The following is a 22,362-nucleotide window of genomic DNA, read 5'->3' as shown; positions in this document are numbered from 1 at the left end:
GACTTGGATTTTATGTGGGGCATCAGTAGGTATGTAAATCAGGTGTTAGATGAGTGGCACAAAGGCATTTAACCCCTTCAAAATAGCTGTTACTTATTCAAATCTGTGAAAATGGGAGATTTGCCCACTTTGATGCCAGTTCTGATGCCGATAACCCATTTGTGCCAGGCTGGAGAGACATGGATTTCATGTGGGGCATCAGTAGGTATGTAAATCAGGTGTTAGATCAGTGGCACAAAGGCATTTAACCCTTTCAAAATAGCTGTTACTTATTCAAATCTGTGAAAATGGGTGATTTGCCCACTTTGATGCCAGTTCTGATGCCCAGAACCCATTTGTGCCAGGCTGGAGTGACGTGGATTTCATGTGGGGCATCAGTAGGTATGTAAATCAGGTGTTGGATCAGTGGCACAAAGGCATTTAACCCCTTAAAAATAGCTGTTACTTATTCAAATCTGTGAAAATGGGAGATTTGCCCACTTTGATGCCAGTTCTGATGCCGATAACCCATTTGTGCCAGGCTGGAGTGACGTGGATTTCATGTGGGGCATCAGTAGGTATGTAAATCAGGTGTTAGATCAGTGGCACAAAGGCATTTAACCCCTTAAAAATAGCTGTTACTTATTCAAATCTGTGAAAATGGGAGATTTGCCCACTTTGAGGCCAGTTCTGATGCCCAGAACCCATTTGTGCCAGGCTGGAGTGACTTGGATTTCATGTGGGGCATCAGTAGGTATGTAAATCAGGTGTTAGATGAGTGGCACAAAGGCATTTAACCCCTTAAAAATAGCTGTTACTTATTCAAATCTGTGAAAATGGGCGATTTGCCTACCTTGATGCCAGTTCTGATGCCCAGAACCCATTTGTGCCAGGCTGGAGTGACATGGATTTCATGTGGGGCATCAGTAGGTATGTAAATCAGGTGTTGGATGAGTGGCACAAAGGCATTTAACCCCTTAAAAATAGCTGTTACTTATTCAAATCTGTGAAAATGGGCGATTTGCCCACTTTGATGCCAGTTCTGATGTCGATAACCCGTGTGTGCCAGGCTGGAGAGACATGGATTTCATGTGGGGCATCAGTAGGTATGTAAATCAGGTGTTAGATCAGTGGCACAAAGGCATTTAACCCCTTAAAAATAGCTGTTACTTATTCAAATCTGTGAAAATGGGCGATTTGCCCACTTTGATGCCAGTTCTGATGCCGATAACCCATCTGTGTCAGGCTGGAGTGACATGGATTTCATGTGGGGCATCAGTAGGTATGTAAATCAGGTGTTGGATCAGTGGCACAAAGGCATTTAACCCCTTAAAAATAGCTGTTACTTATTCAAATCTGTGAAAATGGGTGATTTGCCCAATTTGATGCCAGTTCTGATGCCGATAACCCATTTGTGCCAGGCTGGAGAGACATGGATTTCATGTGGGGCATCAGTAGTTATGTAAATCAGGTGTTGGATGAGTGGCACAAAGGCATTTAACCCCTTAAAAATAGCTGTTACTTATTCAAATCTGTGAAAATGGGTGATTTGCCCAATTTGATGCCAGTTCTGATGCCGATAACCCATTTGTGCCAGGCTGGAGAGACATGGATTTCATGTGGGGCATCAGTAGGTATGTAAATCAGGTGTTAGATCAGTGACACAAAGGCATTTAACCCCTTAAAAATAGCTGTTACTTATTCAAATCTGTGAAAATGGGTGATTTGCCCACTTTGATGCCAGTTCTGATGCCCAGAACCCATTTGTGCCAGGCTGGAGTGACGTGGATTTCATGTGGGGCATCAGTAGGTATGTAAATCAGGTGTTGGATCAGTGGCACAAAGGCATTTAACCCCTTAAAAATAGCTGTTACTTATTCAAATCTGTGAAAATGGGAGATTTGCCCACTTTGATGCCAGTTCTGATGCCGATAACCCATTTGTGCCAGGCTGGAGTGACATGGATTTCATGTGGGGCATCAGTAGGTATGTAAATCAGGTGTTAGATCAGTGGCACAAAGGCATTTAACCCCTTAAAAATAGCTGTTACTTATTCAAATCTGTGAAAATGGGAGATTTGCCCACTTTGATGCCAGTTCTGATGCCCAGAACCCATTTGTGCCAGGCTGGAGTGACTTGGATTTCATGTGGGGCATCAGTAGGTATGTAAATCAGGTGTTGGATCAGTGGCGCAAAGGCATTTAACCCCTTAAAAATAGCTGTTACTTATTCAAATCTGTGAAAATGGGTGATTTGCCAAATTTGATGCCAGTTCTGGTGCCGATAACCCATTTGTGCCAGGCTGGAGAGACATGGATTTCATGTGGGGCAACAGTAGGTATGTAAATCAGGTGTTGTATGAGTGGCACAAAGGCATTTAACCCCTTAAAAATAGCTGTTACTTATTCAAATCTGTGAAAATGGGTGATTTGACCACTTTGATGCCAGTTCTGATGCCGATAACCCATTTGTGCCAGGCTGGAGAGACATGGATTTCATGTGGGGCATCAGTAGGTATGTAAATCAGGTGTTGGATGAGTGGCACAAAGGCATTTAACCCCTTAAAAATAGCTGTTACTTATTCAAATCTGTGAAAATGGGCGATTTGCCCACTTTGATGCCAGTTCTGATGCCCAGAACCCATTTGTGCCAGGCTGGAGTGACATGGATTTCATGTGGGGCATCAGTAGGTATGTAAATCAGTTGTTAGATCAGTGGCACAAAGGCATTTAACCCCTTCAAAATAGCTGTTACTTATTCAAATCTGTGAAAATGGGCGATTTGCCCACTTTGATGCCAGTTCTGATATCGATAACCCATTTGTGCCAGGCTGGAGTGACATGGATTTCATGTGGGGCATCAGTAGGTATGTAAATCAGGTGTTGGATGAGTGGCACAAAGGCATTTAAACCCTTAAAAATAGCTGTTACTTATTCAAATCTGTGAAAATGGGCGATTTGACCACTTTGATGCCAGTTCTGATGCCCAGAACCCATTTGTGCCAGGCTGGAGTGACTTGGATTTCATGTGGGGCATCAGTAGGTATGTAAATCAGGTGTTGGATCAGTGGCACAAAGGCATTTAACCCCTTAAAAATAGCTGTTACTTATTCAAATCTGTGAAAATGGGCGATTTGCCCACTTTGATGCCAGTTCTGATGCCGATAACCCATTTGTGCCAGGCTGGAGTGACTTGGATTTCATGTAGGGCATCAGTAGGTATGTAAATCAGGTGTTAGATGAGTGGCACAAAGGCATTTAACCCCTTAAAAATAGCTGTTACTTATTCAAATCTGTGAAAATGGGCGATTTGCCCACTTTGATGCCAGTTCTGATGCCGATAACCCATTTGTGCCAGGCTGGAGTGACTTGGATTTCATGTGGGGCACCAGTAGGTATTTAAATCAGGTGTTAGATGAGTGGCACAAAGGCATTTAACCCCTTCAAAATAGCTGTTACTTATTCAAATCTGTGAAAATAGGCGATTTGTCCACTTTGATGCCAGTCCTGATGCCAATAACCCATTTGTGCCAGGTTGGAGTGACATGGATATCATGTGGGGCATCAGTAGGTATGTAAATCAGGTGTTAGATGAGTGGCACAAAGGCATTTAACCACTTAAAAATAGCTGTTACTTATTCAAATCTGTGAAAATGGGTGATTTGCCCACTTTGATGCCAGTTATGATGCCGATAACCCATTTGTGCCAGGCTGGAGTGACATGGATTTCATGTGGGGCATCAGTAGGTATGTAAATCAGGTGTTAGATCAGTGGCACAAAGGCATTTAACCCCTTAAAAATAGCTGTTACTTATTCAAATCTGTGAAAATGGGCGATCCCACTTTGATGCCAGTTCTGATGCCCAGAACCCATTTGTGCCAGGCTGGAGAGACATGGATTTCATGTGGGGCATCAGTAGGTATGTAAATCAGGTGTTAGATCAGTGGCACAAAGGCATTTAACCCCTTAAAAATAGCTGTTACTTATTCAAATCTGTGAAAATGGGCGATTTGCCCACTTTGATGCCAGTTCTGATGCCCAGAACCCATTTGTGCCAGGCTGGAGAGACATGGATTTCATGTGGGGCATCAGTAGGTATGTATATCAGGTGTTAGATGAGTGGCACAAAGGCATTTAACCCCTTAAAAATAGCTGTTAGTTATTCAAATCTGTGAAAATGGGCGATTTGCCCACTTTGATGCCAGTTCTGATGCCCAGAACCCATTTGTGCCAGGCTGGAGTGACATGGATTTCATGTGGGGCATCAGTAGGAATGTAAATCAGTTGTTAGATCAGTGGCACAAAGGCATTTAACCCCTTCAAAATAGCTGTTACTTATTCAAATCTGTGAAAATGGGCGATTTGCCTACTTTGATGCCAGTTCTGATGTCGATAACCCATTTGTACCAGGCTGGAGAGACATGGATTTCATGTGGGGCATCAGTAGGTATGTAAATCAGGTGTTGGATGAGTGGCACAAAGGCATTTAACCCCTTAAAAATAGCTGTTACTTATTCAAATCTGTGAAAATGGGCGATTTGACCACTTTGATGCCAGTTCTGATGGCCAGAACCCATTTGTGCCAGGCTGGAGAGACATGGATTTCATGTGGGGCAATAGTAGGTATGTAAATCAGGTGTTGTATGAGTGGCACAAAGGCATTTAACCCCTTAAAAATAGCTGTTACTTATTCAAATCTGTGAAAATGGGTGATTTGACCACTTTGATGCCAGTTCTGATGGACAGAACCCATTTGTGCCAGGCTGGAGAGATATGGATTTCATGTGGGGCATCAGTAGGTATGTAAATCAGGTGTTGGATGAGTGGCACAATGGCATTTAACCCCTTCAAAATAGCTGTTACTTATTCAAATCTGTGAAAATGGGCAATTTGCCCACTTTGATGCCAGTTCTGATGTCGATAACCCATTTGTGCCAGGCTGGAGAGACAAGGATTTCATGTGGCGCATCAGTAGGTATGTAAATCAGGTGTTGGATGAGTGGCACAAAGGCATTTAACCCCTTAAAAATAGCTGTTACTTATTCAAATCTGTGAAAATGGGCGATTTGACCAGTTTGATGCCAGTTCTGATGCCGATAACCCATTTGTGCCAGGCTGGAGAGACATGGATTTCATGTGGGGCATCAGTAGGTATGTAAATCGGGTGTTGGATGAGTGGCACAAAGGCATTTAACCCCTTAAATTTAGCTGTTACTTATTCAAATCTGTGAAAATGGGCGATTTGACCACTTTGATGCCAGTTCTGATGCCGATAACCCATTTGTGCCAGGCTGGAGTGACATGGATTTCATGTGGGGCATCAGTAGGTATGTAAATCGGGTGTTGGATGAGTGGCACAAAGGCATTTAACCCCTTAAATTTAGCTGTTACTTATTCAAATCTGTGAAAATGGGCGATTTGACCAGTTTGATGCCAGTTCTGATGCCGATAACCCATTTGTGCCAGGCTGGAGAGACATGGATTTCATGTGGGGCATCAGTAGGTATGTAAATCGGGTGTTGGATGAGTGGCACAAAGGCATTTAACCCCTTAAATTTAGCTGTTACTTATTCAAATCTGTGAAAATGGGAGATTTGCCCACTTTGATGCCAGTTCTGATGCCGATAACCAATTTGTGCCAGGCTGGAGTGACATGGATTTCATGTGGGGCATCAGTAGGTATGTAAATCAGGTGTTAGATCAGTGGCACAAAGCCATTTAACCCCTTCAAAATAGCTGTTACTTATTCAAATCTGTGAAAATGGGCGATTTGACCAGTTTGATGCCAGTTCTGATGCCCAGAACCCATTTGTGCCAGGCTGGAGAGACATGGATTTCATGTGGGGCATCAGTAGGTATGTAAATCAGGTGTTGGATGAGTGGCACAAAGGCATTTAACCCCTTAAATTTAGCTGTTAATTATTGAGATGTGTAAAAATTGGTTATCTGCCCACTTTGATGCCCAGAACCCATTTGTGCCAGGCTGGATTGACATGAACTTGATGTGGGGCATCACAAGGTTTGTAAATCAGGTGTCAGATCAGTGGCACAAAGCCATTTAACCCCTTCAATACCATACCTCAGTGCCCACTTTTATGCCCATTTTTGTGCCAGCCTTCTAATTTTTTATCTGTTTTTAAGTGTATTCACTAAAGGACACATGATTGCATATTATTATATACTTAGAATGTTTTATTTTTTTTTAAAAACCTGAAAAAAGCAGAAAGTAAAAATTAGCCGAATAAGAAACCAACTTCAGCTTCGTTCTTACTGCGCAGGTGAGAGTTGTAGCGGGAGTGTCAGCCTTTGGGAGCTGCAAGGCTGATTGGCTGCTAAATGCACCGCCTTCGCTGCCCGGATGAACCAATCAGCGCTGTAGCTCTCAAAGACTGACACTCCTGCTGCAACTTTCAGTTCACCTGCGCAGTAAAATCTCGCTGCCGGGACTGAGCGGCCCTGTGTTCCTCCCTCACATGTGGCCAATGAACGCTTAGCTCAGGCTTATGGGAAAGTGCTGATTGGTCAGTGTTCTTCTGCACGTCCCGCCCCTTTATTCATCGCACGAACAAAGCGCAGACGGTTATTTATTTTAATATAAAATGTGAGGCAGCAGCGCCCTCTATAGGTGCCCGCCCCTCGGTGCTGTTCTCTATAGGTAACCCCCCAGCCCATTCTCCTCCAGCACTGCCCTATACAAGCGCCGCCCCCTCCCACCATATGTAAGATATGCGGCCCCCAGAGCGGCCATGGCCCGGCAGCAGACGGCGGGGCTGAGCGCTCACCTCTCCTCTCCAGGTCTTCTCTCCCGTTCTCCACATGTTTCTGCAGCCACTCTATACAGATTTTCTCCAGATAATTCTTGTCTTCCTCCCCCACTCGTTCTTCTGGGCTGTTCCATCTCTGTGTGGTGATCTGCGCCTGCGCCATAGTGGGGATATAGATGCCGGTCTGTGTGTCCAGCGCCATGAACTCTCTCCCGTCATATCCGTGCTGCTGGTACCCTGTGATGGAGCCGTCATGTGTCCGCTCACAGCCGTACATCACCTGCACAATATGGAAACCTGCACACAACACAGGAACGTGTTACACAGGGCCCATGTATAATGTATGTACAGCGCTATGTATACTGTGTGTGACATGTGACACAGGGCCCATGTATAATGTATGTACAGCGCTATGTATACTGTGTGTGACATGTTACACAGGGCACATGTATAATGTATGTACAGTGATATGTATACTGTGTGTGACGTGTGACACAGGGCACATGTATAATGTATGTACAGCGATATGTATACTGTGTGTGACGTGTGACACAGGGCCCATGTATAATGTATGTACAGCGATATGTATACTGTGTGTGACATGTTACATAGGGCCCATGTATAATGTATGTACAGTGATATGTATACTGTGTGTGACGTGTTACACAGGGCACATGTATAATGTATGTACAGCGCTATGTATACTGTGTGTGACATGTTACACAGGGCACATGTATAATGTATGTACAGCGCTATGTATACTGTGTGTGACATGTTACACAGGGCACATGTATAATGTATGTACAGCGCTATGTATACTGTGTGTGACATGTTACACAGGGCACATGTATAATGTATGTACAGCGCTATGTATACTGTGTGTGACGTGTTACACAGGGCACATGTATAATGTATGTACAGTGATATGTATACTGTGTGTGACGTGTTACACAGGGCCCATGTATAATGTATGTACAGCGATATGTATACTGTGTGTGACATGTTACACAGGGCACATGTATAATGTATGTACAGTGATATGTATACTGTGTGTGACGTGTTACACAGGGCACATGTATAATGTATGTACAGCGATATGTATACTGTGTGTGACATGTTACACAGGGCACATGTATAATGTATGTACAGTGATATGTATACTGTGTGTGACGTGTTACACAGGGCACATGTATAATGTATGTACAGTGATGTATACTGTGTGTGACATGTTACACAGGGCCCATGTATAATGTATGTACAGCGATATGTATACTGTGTGTGACATGTTACACAGGGCACATGTATAATGTATGTACAGTGATGTATACTGTGTGTGACATGTTACACAGGGCCCATGTATAATGTATGTACAGCGATATGTGTACTGTGTGTGACATGTTACACAGGGCACATGTATAATGTATGTACAGCGATATGTATACTGTGTGTGACATGTTACACAGGGCCCATGTATAATGTATGTACAGCGCTATGTATACTGTGTGTGACATGTTACACAGGGCCCATGTATAATGTATGTACAGCGATATGTATACTGTGTGTGACATGTTACACAGGGCACATGTATAATGTATGTACAGCGATATGTATACTGTGTGTGACATGTTACACAGGGCACATGTATAATGTATGTACAGTGATATGTATACTGTGTGTGACATGTTACACAGGGCACATGTATAATGTATGTACAGTGATGTATACTGTGTGTGACATGTTACACAGGGCCCATGTATAATGTATGTACAGCGATATGTATACTGTGTGTGACATGTTACACAGGGCACATGTATAATGTATGTACAGCGATATGTATACTGTGTGTGACATGTTACACAGGGCACATGTATAATGTATGTACAGCGATATGTATACTGTGTGTGACATGTTACACAGGGCCCATGTATAATGTATGTACAGCGCTATGTATACTGTGTGTGACGTGTTACACAGGGCACATGTATAATGTATGTACAGCGCTATGTATACTGTGTGTGACATGTTACACAGGGCCCATGTATAATGTATGTACAGCGATATGTATACTGTGTGTGACATGTTACACAGGGCACATGTATAATGTATGTACAGTGATGTATACTGTGTGTGACATGTTACACAGGGCCCATGTATAATGTATGTACAGCGATATGTATACTGTGTGTGACATGTTACACAGGGCACATGTATAATGTATGTACAGCGATATGTATACTGTGTGTGACATGTTACACAGGGCACATGTATAATGTATGTACAGTGATGTATACTGTGTGTGACATGTTACACAGGGCCCATGTATAATGTATGTACAGCGATATGTATACTGTGTGTGACATGTTACACAGGGCACATGTATAATGTATGTACAGCGATATGTATACTGTGTGTGACATGTTACACAGGGCACATGTATAATGTATGTACAGTGATGTATACTGTGTGTGACATGTTACACAGGGCACATGTATAATGTATGTACAGTGATATGTATACTGTGTGTGACATGTTACACAGGGCACATGTATAATGTATGTACAGTGATGTATACTGTGTGTGACATGTTACACAGGGCCCATGTATAATGTATGTACAGCGATATGTATACTGTGTGTGACATGTTACACAGGGCACATGTATAATGTATGTACAGTGATGTATACTGTGTGTGACATGTTACACAGGGCCCATGTATAATGTATGTACAGTGATATGTATACTGTGTGTGACATGTTACACAGGGCACATGTATAATGTATGTACAGCGATATGTATACTGTGTGTGACATGTTACACAGGGCCCATGTATAATGTATGTACAGCGCTATGTATACTGTGTGTGACGTGTTACACAGGGCACATGTATAATGTATGTACAGCGCTATGTATACTGTGTGTGACATGTTACACAGGGCCCATGTATAATGTATGTACAGCGATATGTATACTGTGTGTGACATGTTACACAGGGCACATGTATAATGTATGTACAGCGCTATGTATACTGTGTGTGACATGTTACACAGGGCCCATGTATAATGTATGTACAGCGATATGTATACTGTGTGTGACATGTTACACAGGGCACATGTATAATGTATGTACAGCGCTATGTATACTGTGTGTGACATGTTACACAGGGCCCATGTATAATGTATGTACAGCGCTATGTATACTGTGTGTGACATGTTACACAGGGCCCATGTATAATGTATGTACAGCGATATGTATACTGTGTGTGACATGTTACACAGGGCACATGTATAATGTATGTACAGCGCTATGTATACTGTGTGTGACATGTTACACAGGGCCCATGTATAATGTATGTACAGCGATATGTATACTGTGTGTGACATGTTACACAGGGCACATGTATAATGTATGTACAGCGATATGTATACTGTGTGTGACATGTTACACAGAGCCCATGTATAATGTATGTACAGCGATATGTATACTGTGTGTGACATGTTACACAGGGCCCATGTATAATGTATGTACAGCGATATGTATACTGTGTGTGACATGTTACACAGAGCCCATGTATAATGTATGTACAGCGATATGTATACTGTGTGTGACGTGTTACATAGGGCCCATGTATAATGTATGTACAGCGATATGTATACTGTGTGTGACGTGTTACACAGAGCCCATGTATAATGTATGTACAGCGCTATGTATACTGTGTGTGACGTGTTACATAGGGCCCATGTATAATGTATGTACAGCGATATGTATACTGTGTGTGACGTGTTACACAGGGCCCATGTATAATGTATGTACAGCGATATGTATACTGTGTGTGACATGTTACACAGGGCCCATGTATAATGTATGTACAGCGCTATGTATACTGTGTGTGACATGTTACACAGGGCCCATGTATAATGTATGTACAGCGATATGTATACTGTGTGTGACGTGTTACACAGAGCCCATGTATAATGTATGTACAGCGCTATGTATACTGTGTGTGACATGTTACATAGGTTATCATGTATAATGTATGTACAGCGATATGTATACTGTGTGTGACGTGTTACACAGGGCCCATGTATAATGTATGTACAGCGATATGTATACTGTGTGTGACATGTTACACAGGGCCCATGTATAATGTATGTACAGCGCTATGTATACTGTGTGTGACATGTTACATAGGGCCCATGTATAATGTATGTACAGCGATATGTATACTGTGTGTGACGTGTTACACAGGGCCCATGTATAATGTATGTACAGTGATATGTATACTGTGTGTGACATGTTACATAGGGCCCATGTATAATGTATGTACAGCGATATGTATACTGTGTGTGACGTGTTACACAGGGCCCATGTATAATGTATGTACAGCGATATGTATACTGTGTGTGACATGTTACACAGGGCCCATGTATAATGTATGTACAGCGCTATGTATACTGTGTGTGACATGTTACATAGGGCCCATGTATAATGTATGTACAGCGATATGTATACTGTGTGTGACGTGTTACACAGAGCCCATGTATAATGTATGTACAGCGATATGTATACTGTGTGTGACATGTGACACAGGGCCCATGTATAATGTATGTACAGCGCTATGTATACTGTGTGTGACGTGTTACACAGGGCCCATGTATAATGTATGTACAGCGATATGTATACTGTGTGTGACATGTTACACAGGGCCCATGTATAATGTATGTACAGCGCTATGTATACTGTGTGTGACATGTTACACAGGGCACATGTATAATGTATGTACAGCGATATGTATACTGTGTGTGACATGTTACACAGGGCCCATGTATAATGTATGTACAGCGCTATGTATACTGTGTGTGACATGTGACACAGGGCACATGTATAATGTATGTACAGCGCTATGTATACTGTGTGTGACATGTTACACAGGGCACATGTATAATGTATGTACAGTGATGTATACTGTGTGTGACATGTTACACAGGGCACATGTATAATGTATGTACAGTGATATGTATACTGTGTGTGACATGTTACACAGGGCACATGTATAATGTATGTACAGCGATATGTATACTGTGTGTGACGTGTTACACAGGGCACATGTATAATGTATGTACAGCGATATGTATACTGTGTGTGACATGTTACATAGGGCCCATGTATAATGTATGTACAGCGATATGTATACTGTGTGTGACGTGTTACACAGAGCCCATGTATAATGTATGTACAGCGATATGTATACTGTGTGTGACATGTGACACAGGGCCCATGTATAATGTATGTACAGCGCTATGTATACTGTGTGTGACGTGTTACACAGGGCCCATGTATAATGTATGTACAGCGATATGTATACTGTGTGTGACGTGTTACACAGGGCCCATGTATAATGTATGTACAGCGCTATGTATACTGTGTGTGACATGTTACACAGGGCACATGTATAATGTATGTACAGCGATATGTATACTGTGTGTGACATGTTACACAGGGCCCATGTATAATGTATGTACAGCGCTATGTATACTGTGTGTGACATGTGACACAGGGCACATGTATAATGTATGTACAGCGCTATGTATACTGTGTGTGACATGTTACACAGGGCACATGTATAATGTATGTACAGTGATGTATACTGTGTGTGACATGTTACACAGGGCACATGTATAATGTATGTACAGTGATATGTATACTGTGTGTGACATGTTACACAGGGCACATGTATAATGTATGTACAGCGATATGTATACTGTGTGTGACGTGTTACACAGGGCACATGTATAATGTATGTACAGTGATATGTATACTGTGTGTGACATGTTACACAGGGCACATGTATAATGTATGTACAGCGCTATGTATACTGTGTGTGACATGTTACACAGGGCACATGTATAATGTATGTACAGTGATATGTATACTGTGTGTGACATGTTACACAGGGCACATGTATAATGTATGTACAGTGATATGTATACTGTGTGTGACATGTTACACAGGGCCCATGTATAATGTATGTACAGTGATATGTATACTGTGTGTGACATGTTACACAGGGCCCATGTATAATGTATGTACAGTGATATGTATACTGTGTGTGACATGTTACACAGGGCACATGTATAATGTATGTACAGTGATATGTATACTGTGTGTGACATGTTACACAGAGCCCATGTATAATGTATGTACAGCGCTATGTATACTGTGTGTGACATGTTACACAGGGCACATGTATAATGTATGTACAGCGATATGTGTACTGTGTGTGACATGTTACACAGGGCACATGTATAATGTATGTACAGCGATATGTATACTGTGTGTGACATGTGACACAGGGCACATGTATAATGTATGTACAGCGATATGTATACTGTGTGTGACATGTGACACAGGGCCCATGTATAATGTATGTACAGCGATATGTATACTGTGTGTGACATGTTACATAGGGCCCATGTATAATGTATGTACAGCGATATGTATACTGTGTGTGACATGTGACACAGGGCCCATGTATAATGTATGTACAGTGATATGTATACTGTGTGTGACATGTTACACAGGGCACATGTATAATTTATGTACAGCGATATGTATACTGTGTGTGACATGTTACACAGGGCACATGTATAATGTATGTACAGTGATGTATACTGTGTGTGACATGTTACACAGGGCACATGTATAATGTATGTACAGTGATATGTATACTGTGTGTGACATGTTACACAGGGCACATGTATAATGTATGTACAGCGATATGTGTACTGTGTGTGACATGTTACACAGGGCCCATGTATAATGTATGTACAGTGATATGTATACTGTGTGTGACATGTTACACAGGGCACATGTATAATGTATGTACAGTGATATGTATACTGTGTGTGACATGTTACACAGGGCACATGTATAATGTATGTACAGCGATATGTGTACTGTGTGTGACATGTTACACAGGGCACATGTATACTGTGTGTGACATGTTACACAGCCCATGTATAATGTATGTACAGCGATATGTATACTGTGTGTGACATGTTACACAGGGCACATGTATAATGTATGTACAGCGATATGTATACTGTGTGTGACATGTGACACAGGGCACATGTATAATGTATGTACAGCGATATGTATACTGTGTGTGACATGTTACACAGGGCCCATGTATAATGTATGTACAGCGATATGTGTACTGTGTGTGACATGTTACACAGGGCACATGTATAATGTATGTACAGCGATATGTGTACTGTGTGTGACATGTTACACAGGGCACATGTATAATGTATGTACAGCGATATGTATACTGTGTGTGACATGTTACACAGGGCACATGTATAATGTATGTACAGCGATATGTGTACTGTGTGTGACATGTTACACAGGGCACATGTATAATGTATGTACAGCGATATGTATACTGTGTGTGACATGTTACACAGGGCACATGTATAATGTATGTACAGCGATATGTATACTGTGTGTGACATGTTACACAGGGCACATGTATAATGTATGTACAGCGATATGTATACTGTGTGTGACGTGTTACACAGGGCCCATGTATAATGTATGTACAGCGATATGTATACTGTGTGTGACGTGTTACACAGGGCACATGTATAATGTATGTACAGCGATATGTGTACTGTGTGTGACGTGTTACACAGGGCCCATGTATAATGTATGTACAGCGATATGTATACTGTGTGTGACGTGTTACACAGGGCACATGTATAATGTATGTACAGCGATATGTATACTGTGTGTGACATGTTACACAGGGCACATGTATAATGTATGTACAGCGATATGTATACTGTGTGTGACATGTTACACAGAGCCCATGTATAATGTATGTACAGCGCTATGTATACTGTGTGTGACATGTTACACAGGGCACATGTATAATGTATGTACAGCGATATGTGTACTGTGTGTGACATGTTACACAGGGCACATGTATAATGTATGTACAGCGATATGTATACTGTGTGTGACATGTGACACAGGGCACATGTATAATGTATGTACAGCGATATGTATACTGTGTGTGACATGTGACACAGGGCCCATGTATAATGTATGTACAGCGATATGTATACTGTGTGTGACATGTTACATAGGGCCCATGTATAATGTATGTACAGCGATATGTATACTGTGTGTGACATGTGACACAGGGCCCATGTATAATGTATGTACAGTGATATGTATACTGTGTGTGACATGTTACACAGGGCACATGTATAATTTATGTACAGCGATATGTATACTGTGTGTGACATGTTACACAGGGCACATGTATAATGTATGTACAGTGATGTATACTGTGTGTGACATGTTACACAGGGCACATGTATAATGTATGTACAGTGATATGTATACTGTGTGTGACATGTTACACAGGGCACATGTATAATGTATGTACAGCGATATGTGTACTGTGTGTGACATGTTACACAGGGCCCATGTATAATGTATGTACAGTGATATGTATACTGTGTGTGACATGTTACACAGGGCACATGTATAATGTATGTACAGTGATATGTATACTGTGTGTGACATGTTACACAGGGCACATGTATAATGTATGTACAGCGATATGTGTACTGTGTGTGACATGTTACACAGGGCACATGTATACTGTGTGTGACATGTTACACAGCCCATGTATAATGTATGTACAGTGATATGTATACTGTGTGTGACATGTTACATAGGGCACATGTATAATGTATGTACAGCGATATGTATACTGTGTGTGACATGTTACATAGGGCATATACAGTACAGACCAAAAGTTTGGACACACCTTCTCAATCAAAGAGTTTTCTTTATTTTCATGACTATGAAAGTTGTAGATTCACTCTGAAGGCATCAAAACTATGAATTATCACATGTGGAATTATATAATTAACAAAAAAGTGTGAAACAACTGAAAATATGTCTTATATTCTAGATTCTTCAAAGTAGCCACCTTTTGCTTTGATTACTGCTTTGCACACTCTTGGCATTCTCTTGATGAGCTTCAAGAGGTGGTCACCGGAAATGGTTTTCACTTCACAGGTGTGCCCTGTCAGGTTTAATAAGTGGGATTTCTTGCCTTATAAATGGGGTTGGGACCATCAGTTGTGTTTGTGCAGAAGTTTGGTGGATACACAGCTGATAGTCCTACTGAATAGACTGTAAGGCTGTGTGCACACGCTGCGGATTTTGCTGCGGTGTACAGTACCATGATTCCCTATGGGAATTAAAAACCGCAGTGCAGACGGTGCAGAGTTTTCCGCGCGGATTATCTGCAGTTTTCAATCCGCAGAAAGAATTGACATCTCATTTCTTTCTGCGGATTCTGCTGCGGTTTGCCATCTCCTCCATTGAGGAGATCAAAACCGCAGAGCAATCCGCAGGTAAAACCGCAGGTATTTTGACCTGCGGATTTTACAAAATCCGCGCAAATGAATCCGCACCTAATCCGCAGCGTGTGCACACAGCCTTAGAATTTGTATTATGGCAAGAAAAAAGCAGCTGAGTAAAGAAAAACGAGTGGCCATCATTACTTTAACCCCTTCACAACCTTTGACGCCACGTAGGCGTCATGAAAAGTCGTGCCAGAACGACCCATGACGCCTATGTGGCATCATGACTTTAAAGCCCCCCTGCAGGTCGGGTGACCTAGGTCACTGAAAGGTCACCCGACCCGCAGATACAGGGGGCTTTGTTCTTCGCCACAGGGGGCGTGGCTTCGCCCCCACTTGGCTACGATCGCTCTGATTGGCTGTTTCACTTTTAACAGCCAATCAGAGCGATAGTAATATTTCATCAATGAAAATTGATGAAATATTACAATCCAGCCATGGTCGATGCTGCTGTAGCATCGGACATGGCTGGAGACACCGATTCCACCCCCCCCCCACCGGCGATCACCCCCCCCCCGCAACTGAATGACAGCGGCGATCTGCCGCCGCTGTCATCATCTGCCCCCCTCCCATTCCCTCTGCTCCCCGCCAGATTCCGATAACCCCTTCTCACCTCCCCCGGCACCTTCTAAGTCCCCCTGTCGCTCCCGGTGTCCAGTGGGTCCGGTTCATGGGCGCCGCCATCTTAGAAAATGGCGGGCGCATGCGCAGTGCACCCGCCCGAATCTGCCGGCTGCATATTCCATTCTTTCATTTTGATCACTCTCACAGTGATCAAAATGAAAGAAAAAGTAAATAAACCCCCCCGATTATCACCCCCATAGGTAGGCACAACTAATAAAATAAAGAAAATATTTTTATTTTTATTTTTCCATTAGGGTTAGGGTTGGAAAGAGGGTTAGGGTTGGAAAGAGGGTTAGGGTTGGAAAGAGGGTTAGGGTTGGAAAGAGGGTTAGGGTTAGGGTTGGAATTAGGGTTAAAATTAGGGTTAGGGTTGGAATTAGGGTTAGCGTTGGAATTAGGGTTAGGCTTGTGGTTAGGGATGTGTTAGGGTTAGGGCTGTGGTTAGGGGTGTGTTGGGGTTAGGGTTGGAGTTAGAATTGAGGGGTTTCCACTGTTTAGGCACATCAGGGGGTCGCCAAACGCAACATGGTGCAACCATTGATTCCAGCCAATTTTGCGTTCAAAAAGTCAAACGGTGCTCCCTCCCTTCCAAGCCCTGACGTGTGCCCAAACAGTGGTTTACCCCAACATATGAGGTATCAGCGTACTCAGGAAAAATTGCACAACAACTTTTGGGGACTAAATTCTCGTGTTACCCTTGGGAAAATAAAAAATTGGGGGCTAAAAAATTATTTTTGTGGAAAAAAATGATTTTTTCATTTTCACGTCTCTGCATTATAAACTTCTGTGAAGCACTTGGGGGTTCAAAGTGCTCACAACACATCTTACATACGTTCCATGGAAGGTCTAGTTTCCAAAATGGGGTCACTTGTGGGGGGTTTCCACTGTTTAGGCACATCAGGGGCTCTGCAAACGTAATGACGACCGCAGACTATTCCATCAAAGTCTGCATTTCAAAACGTCACTACTTCCATTCCGAGCCTTGACGTGTGCCCAAACAATGGTTCCCCCCCACATATGGGGTACCAGCGTACTCAGGACAAACTGGACAACAACTTTTGGGGTCCAATTTCTCCTGTTACCCTTGTGAAAATAAAAAATTGCGGGCTAAAAAATCATTTTTGAGGAAAAAAAGATTTTTTATTTTCACGGTTCTGCGTTATAAACTTCTTTGAAGTACTTGGGGGTTCAAAGTGCTGCTCACCACACATCTAGATAAGTTCCTTGGTGGTCTAGTTTCCAAAATGGGGTCACTTGTGGGGGGTTTCCACTGTTTAGGCACATCAGAGGCTCTGCAAACGTAACATGATGCCCGCAGACCATTCGATCAAGTCGGTATTTCAAAACGTCACTACTTCCCTTCCGAGCCCCGACGTGTGCCCAAACAATGGTCCCTCCCCACATATGGGGTATCAGCGTACTCAGGACAAACTGGACAACAACTTTTGGGGTCCAATTTCTCCTGTTACCCTTGTGAAAATAAAAAATTGCGAGCTAAAAATTCATTTTTTGAGGAAAAAAAAAGATTTTTTATTTTCATGGCTCTGCGTTACAATCTTCTGTGAAGCACTTGGGGGTTCAAGGTGCTCACCACACATCTAGATAAGTTCATTGGGGGGTCTAGTTTCCAAAATGGGGTCACTTGTGGGGGGTTTTTACTGTTTAGGCACACAGGGGCTCAGCAAATGTAACATGACGCCCGCAGACCATTCCATCAAAGTCAGCATTTCAAAATGTCACTACTTCCCTGCTGAGCCCCAACGTGTGCCCAAACAGTGGTTCCCCCCCACATATGGGGTACCAGCGTACTCAGGACAAACTGGACAACAACTTTTGGGGTCCAATTTATCCTAGTACCCTTGTGAAAATAAAAAATTGCCAACTAAAAAAAATTTTTTTAGGAAGGAAAAAAGATTTTTTATTTTCACTGCTCTGCATTATAAACTTCTGTGAATCACCTGGGGGTTCAAAGTGCTCACTATGCATCTAGATAAGTTCCTTAGGGGGTCTAGTTTCCAAAATGGGGTCATTTGTGGGGGAGCTCCAAAGTTTAGGCACACAGGGGCACTCCAAACACGACATGGTGTCCGCTAACGATTGGAGCTAATTTTCATTTCAAAAAGTCAAATGGCGCTCATTCCCTTCTGCGCCCTGCCGTGCACCCAAACAGTGCCCCCCCCCCCCCACATATGGGGTACCAGCATACTCAGGACAATCTGGACAACAACTTTTTTGGTTCAATTTCTCCTGTTACCCTTGTGAAAATAAAAAATAGCGTGCTAAAAAATCATTTTTGAGGAAAAAAAATGATTTTTTATTTTCACTGCTCTATGTTATAAACTTTTGTGAAGCACTTGGCGGTTCAAAGTGCTCACTACACATCTAGATAAGTTCCTTAAGGGGTCTAGTTTCCAAAATGGTGTCACTTGTGGGGGAGCTCCAATGTTTAGGCACACAGGGGATCTCCAAACGCGACATGGTGTCCGATAACGATTGGAGCTAATTTTCCATTCAAAAAGTCAAATGGCGCTCCTTCCCTTCCGGGCCCTGCCGTGCACCCAAACAGTGGTTTATGACCACATATGAGGTATCTGTGTACTCAGGAGAAATTGCCCAACAAATTTTAGGATCCATTTTATCCTGTTGCCCATGTGAAAATGAAAAAACTGAGGCTAAAATACAATTTTTGTGAAAAAAAGTACTTTTTTTTTTTTTACGGATCAATTTGAGAAGCACCTGGGGGTTCAAAGTGATCACTATGCATCTAGATAAGTTCCTTTGGGGGTCTAGTTTCCAAAATGGGGTCACTTGTGGGGGAGCTCCAGTGTTTAGGCACACAGCGACTCTCCAAACGCGACATGGCAAGCGCTAAATATTCCAGCATATTTTCCATTCAAAAAGTCAAATGGCACTCCTTCCCTTCTGAGCCCTGCCGTGCGCCCAAACAGTGGTTTTTGACCACATATGAGGTATTGGTGTACTCAGGGGAAATTGCCCAACAAATTTTAGGATCCATTTTATCCTGTTGCCCATGTGAAAATGAAAAAATTGATGCTGAAAGAAAATTTTTGTTGGAAAAATTAAAATGTCCTTTTTTTCCTTCCATGTTGCTTTAGTTCCTGTGAAACACCTAAAGGGTTAATAATCTTCTTGAATGTAGTTTTGAGTAGCTTGAGGGGTGCAGTTTTTAGAATGGTGTCACTTTTGGGTATTTTCTGCCATATAGACCCCTCAAAGTGACTTCAAATGTGAGGTGGTCCCTAAAAAAAAATGGTTTTGTAGATTTTGTTGTAAAAATGAGAAATCACTGGTCAACTTTTAACCCTTATAACTTCCTAACAAAAAAAAATTTTGCTTCCAAAATTGTGCTGATGTAAAGTAGACATGTGGGAAATGTTATTTAGTAACTATTTTGTGTCACATAACTCTCTAGTTTAACAGAATAAAAATTCAAAATTTGAAAATTGCGAAATTTTCGCCAAATTTCTGATTTTTTCACAAATAAACGCAAAAATTATCGATCTAAATTTACCACTAACATGAAGCCCAATATGTCACGAAAAAACAATCTCAGAATCGCTAGGATGCGTTGAAGCGTTCCAGAGTTATTACCTCATAAAGGGACACTGGTCAGAATTGCAAAAAATGGCCAGGTCATTAAGGTCAAAATAGGCTGGGTCATGAAGGGGTTAAGAAATGAAGGTCATTCAGTCCGAAAAATTAGGAAAACTTTGAAGAAAGTGTCCCCAAGTGCAGTGGCAAAAACCATCAAGCGCTACAAAGAAACTGGCTCACATGAGGACCGCCCCAGAAAAGGAAGACCAAGAGTCACCTCTGCTGCGGAGGATAAGTTCATCCGAGTCACCAGCCTCAGAAATCGCAGGTTAACAGCAGCTCAGATTAGAGACCAGGTCAATGCCACACAGAGTTCTAGCAGCAGACACATCTCTACAACAACTGTTAAGAGGAGACATTGTGCAGCAGGCCTTCATGGTAAAATAGCTGCTAGGAAACCACTGCTAAGGACAGGCAACAAGCCGAAAAGACTTGTTTGGGCTAGAGAACACAAGGAATGGACATTAGACCAGTGGAAATCTGTGCTTTGGTCTGATGAGTCCAAATTTCAGATCTTTGGTTCCAACCACCGTGTCTTTGTGCGACGCAGAAAAGGTGAACGGATGGACTCTACATGCCTGGTTCCCACCGTGAAGCATGGAGGAGGAGGTGTGATGGTGTGGGGGTGCTTTGCTGGTGACACTGTTGGGGATTTATTCAAAAATGACGGCATACATGGCTACCACAGCATCTTGCAGCGGCATGCTATTCCATCCAGTTTGTGTGTAGTTAGACCATCATTTATTTTTCAACAGGACAATGACCCCAAACACACCTCCAGGCTGTGTAAGGGCTATTTGACCAAGGAGAGTGATGGGGTGCTACGCCAGATGACCTGGCCTCCACAGTCACCAGACCTGAACCCAGTCAAGATGGTTTGGGGTGAGCTGGACCACAGAGTGAAGGCAAAAGGGCCAACAAGTGCTAAGCATCTCTGGGAACTCCTTCAAGACTGTTGGAAGACCATTTCCGGTGACTACCTCTTGAAGCTCATCAAGAGAATGCTTTGATTACTGCTTTGCACACTCTTTGCAAAAGGTGGCTACTTTGAAGAACCTAGAATATAAGACATATTTTCAGTTGTTTCACACTTTTTTGTTAATTATATAATTCCACATGTGTTAATTCACAGTCTTGATGCCTTCAAAGTGAATCTACAATTTTCATAGTCATGAAAATAAAGAAAACTCTTTGAATGAGAAGGTGTGTCCAAACTTTTGGTCTGTACCGTATATATGTAATTGATATTACACAGTGTCTTACATATTTACAATTTTATTACAGTTTTTTGTGTTCTAAAGTTGTATTCCAATAAATAGATATTATGTTCTATCTAAATATCTTGATTATTGGATCATAGAAATGATTAAATGTCTGATGTTCACATTGTACTACAATACATTTTTCACTTAAATATAAGCAATGAGTCAGAGTTGGGGAGTTGGAGGTTTGGCTTAGGCCTCTTTCACACATCAGGTTTTCGCCGTCAGGCGCGATCCGGCGCTTTTGACAGAAACCGGATCCGGCGAAATGCAATGCCGGATCCGGTTTCCCCCCCCATTGACTTGCATTTGCGCCGGATCGCGCCGGATGGCCATGCGTTTCATCCGGTTTTCGCCGGATCCGGCAATGTGTCGCGATCCGGCGTCTGGAAAAAACGTCTACTGTAACGTTTTTTGTCTCCGGCGAAAAAGCCGGACACGCCGGATCCGGCGCGTCCGGCTTTTTCACACAATGAAAGCCTATGAGCGCCGCATCCGGTTTTTTGGTCTGAGCATGCTCAGTAGCTCTGCCCACAAGACATATATAAAAGCAAGACAGTGGGACCCACAGCCACACCCAACATGCCACCCAAGAAAGCAACCAAGCGAAGCAGGAAAAGGCAGGAGACCACTGCAGCACCATCCGCACCACCACCACCCCAAATGGAGCAGCAA

At 42.5% G+C, this 22,362-nt stretch overlaps 1 protein-coding gene across 2 annotated transcripts in view; it reads right to left on the bottom strand.

Moving 5' to 3' along the window:
• Positions 1-22,362, bottom strand: part of LOC141051719 (class I histocompatibility antigen, F10 alpha chain-like) — a 199,916-nt gene that overhangs the window by 91,603 nt on the left and 85,951 nt on the right. For both annotated transcript variants that reach the window (XM_073548708.1, XM_073548707.1), the window contains exon 3: positions 6,762-7,040. In XM_073548708.1, the coding sequence (XP_073404809.1) occupies positions 6,762-7,040 (279 nt within the window). The remainder of the gene's footprint in view (positions 1-6,761; positions 7,041-22,362) is intronic.

The sequence above is a fragment of the Dendrobates tinctorius genome, unplaced genomic scaffold (genome assembly GCF_039654945.1).
Source record: "Dendrobates tinctorius isolate UK_male_01 unplaced genomic scaffold, ASM3965494v1 ptg000158l, whole genome shotgun sequence".
NCBI classification, from domain to species: Eukaryota; Metazoa; Chordata; class Amphibia; order Anura; family Dendrobatidae; genus Dendrobates; species Dendrobates tinctorius.
Note: the sequence above shows the minus strand (reverse complement) of the source record. Positions and strands in the feature narration are given on the sequence as shown.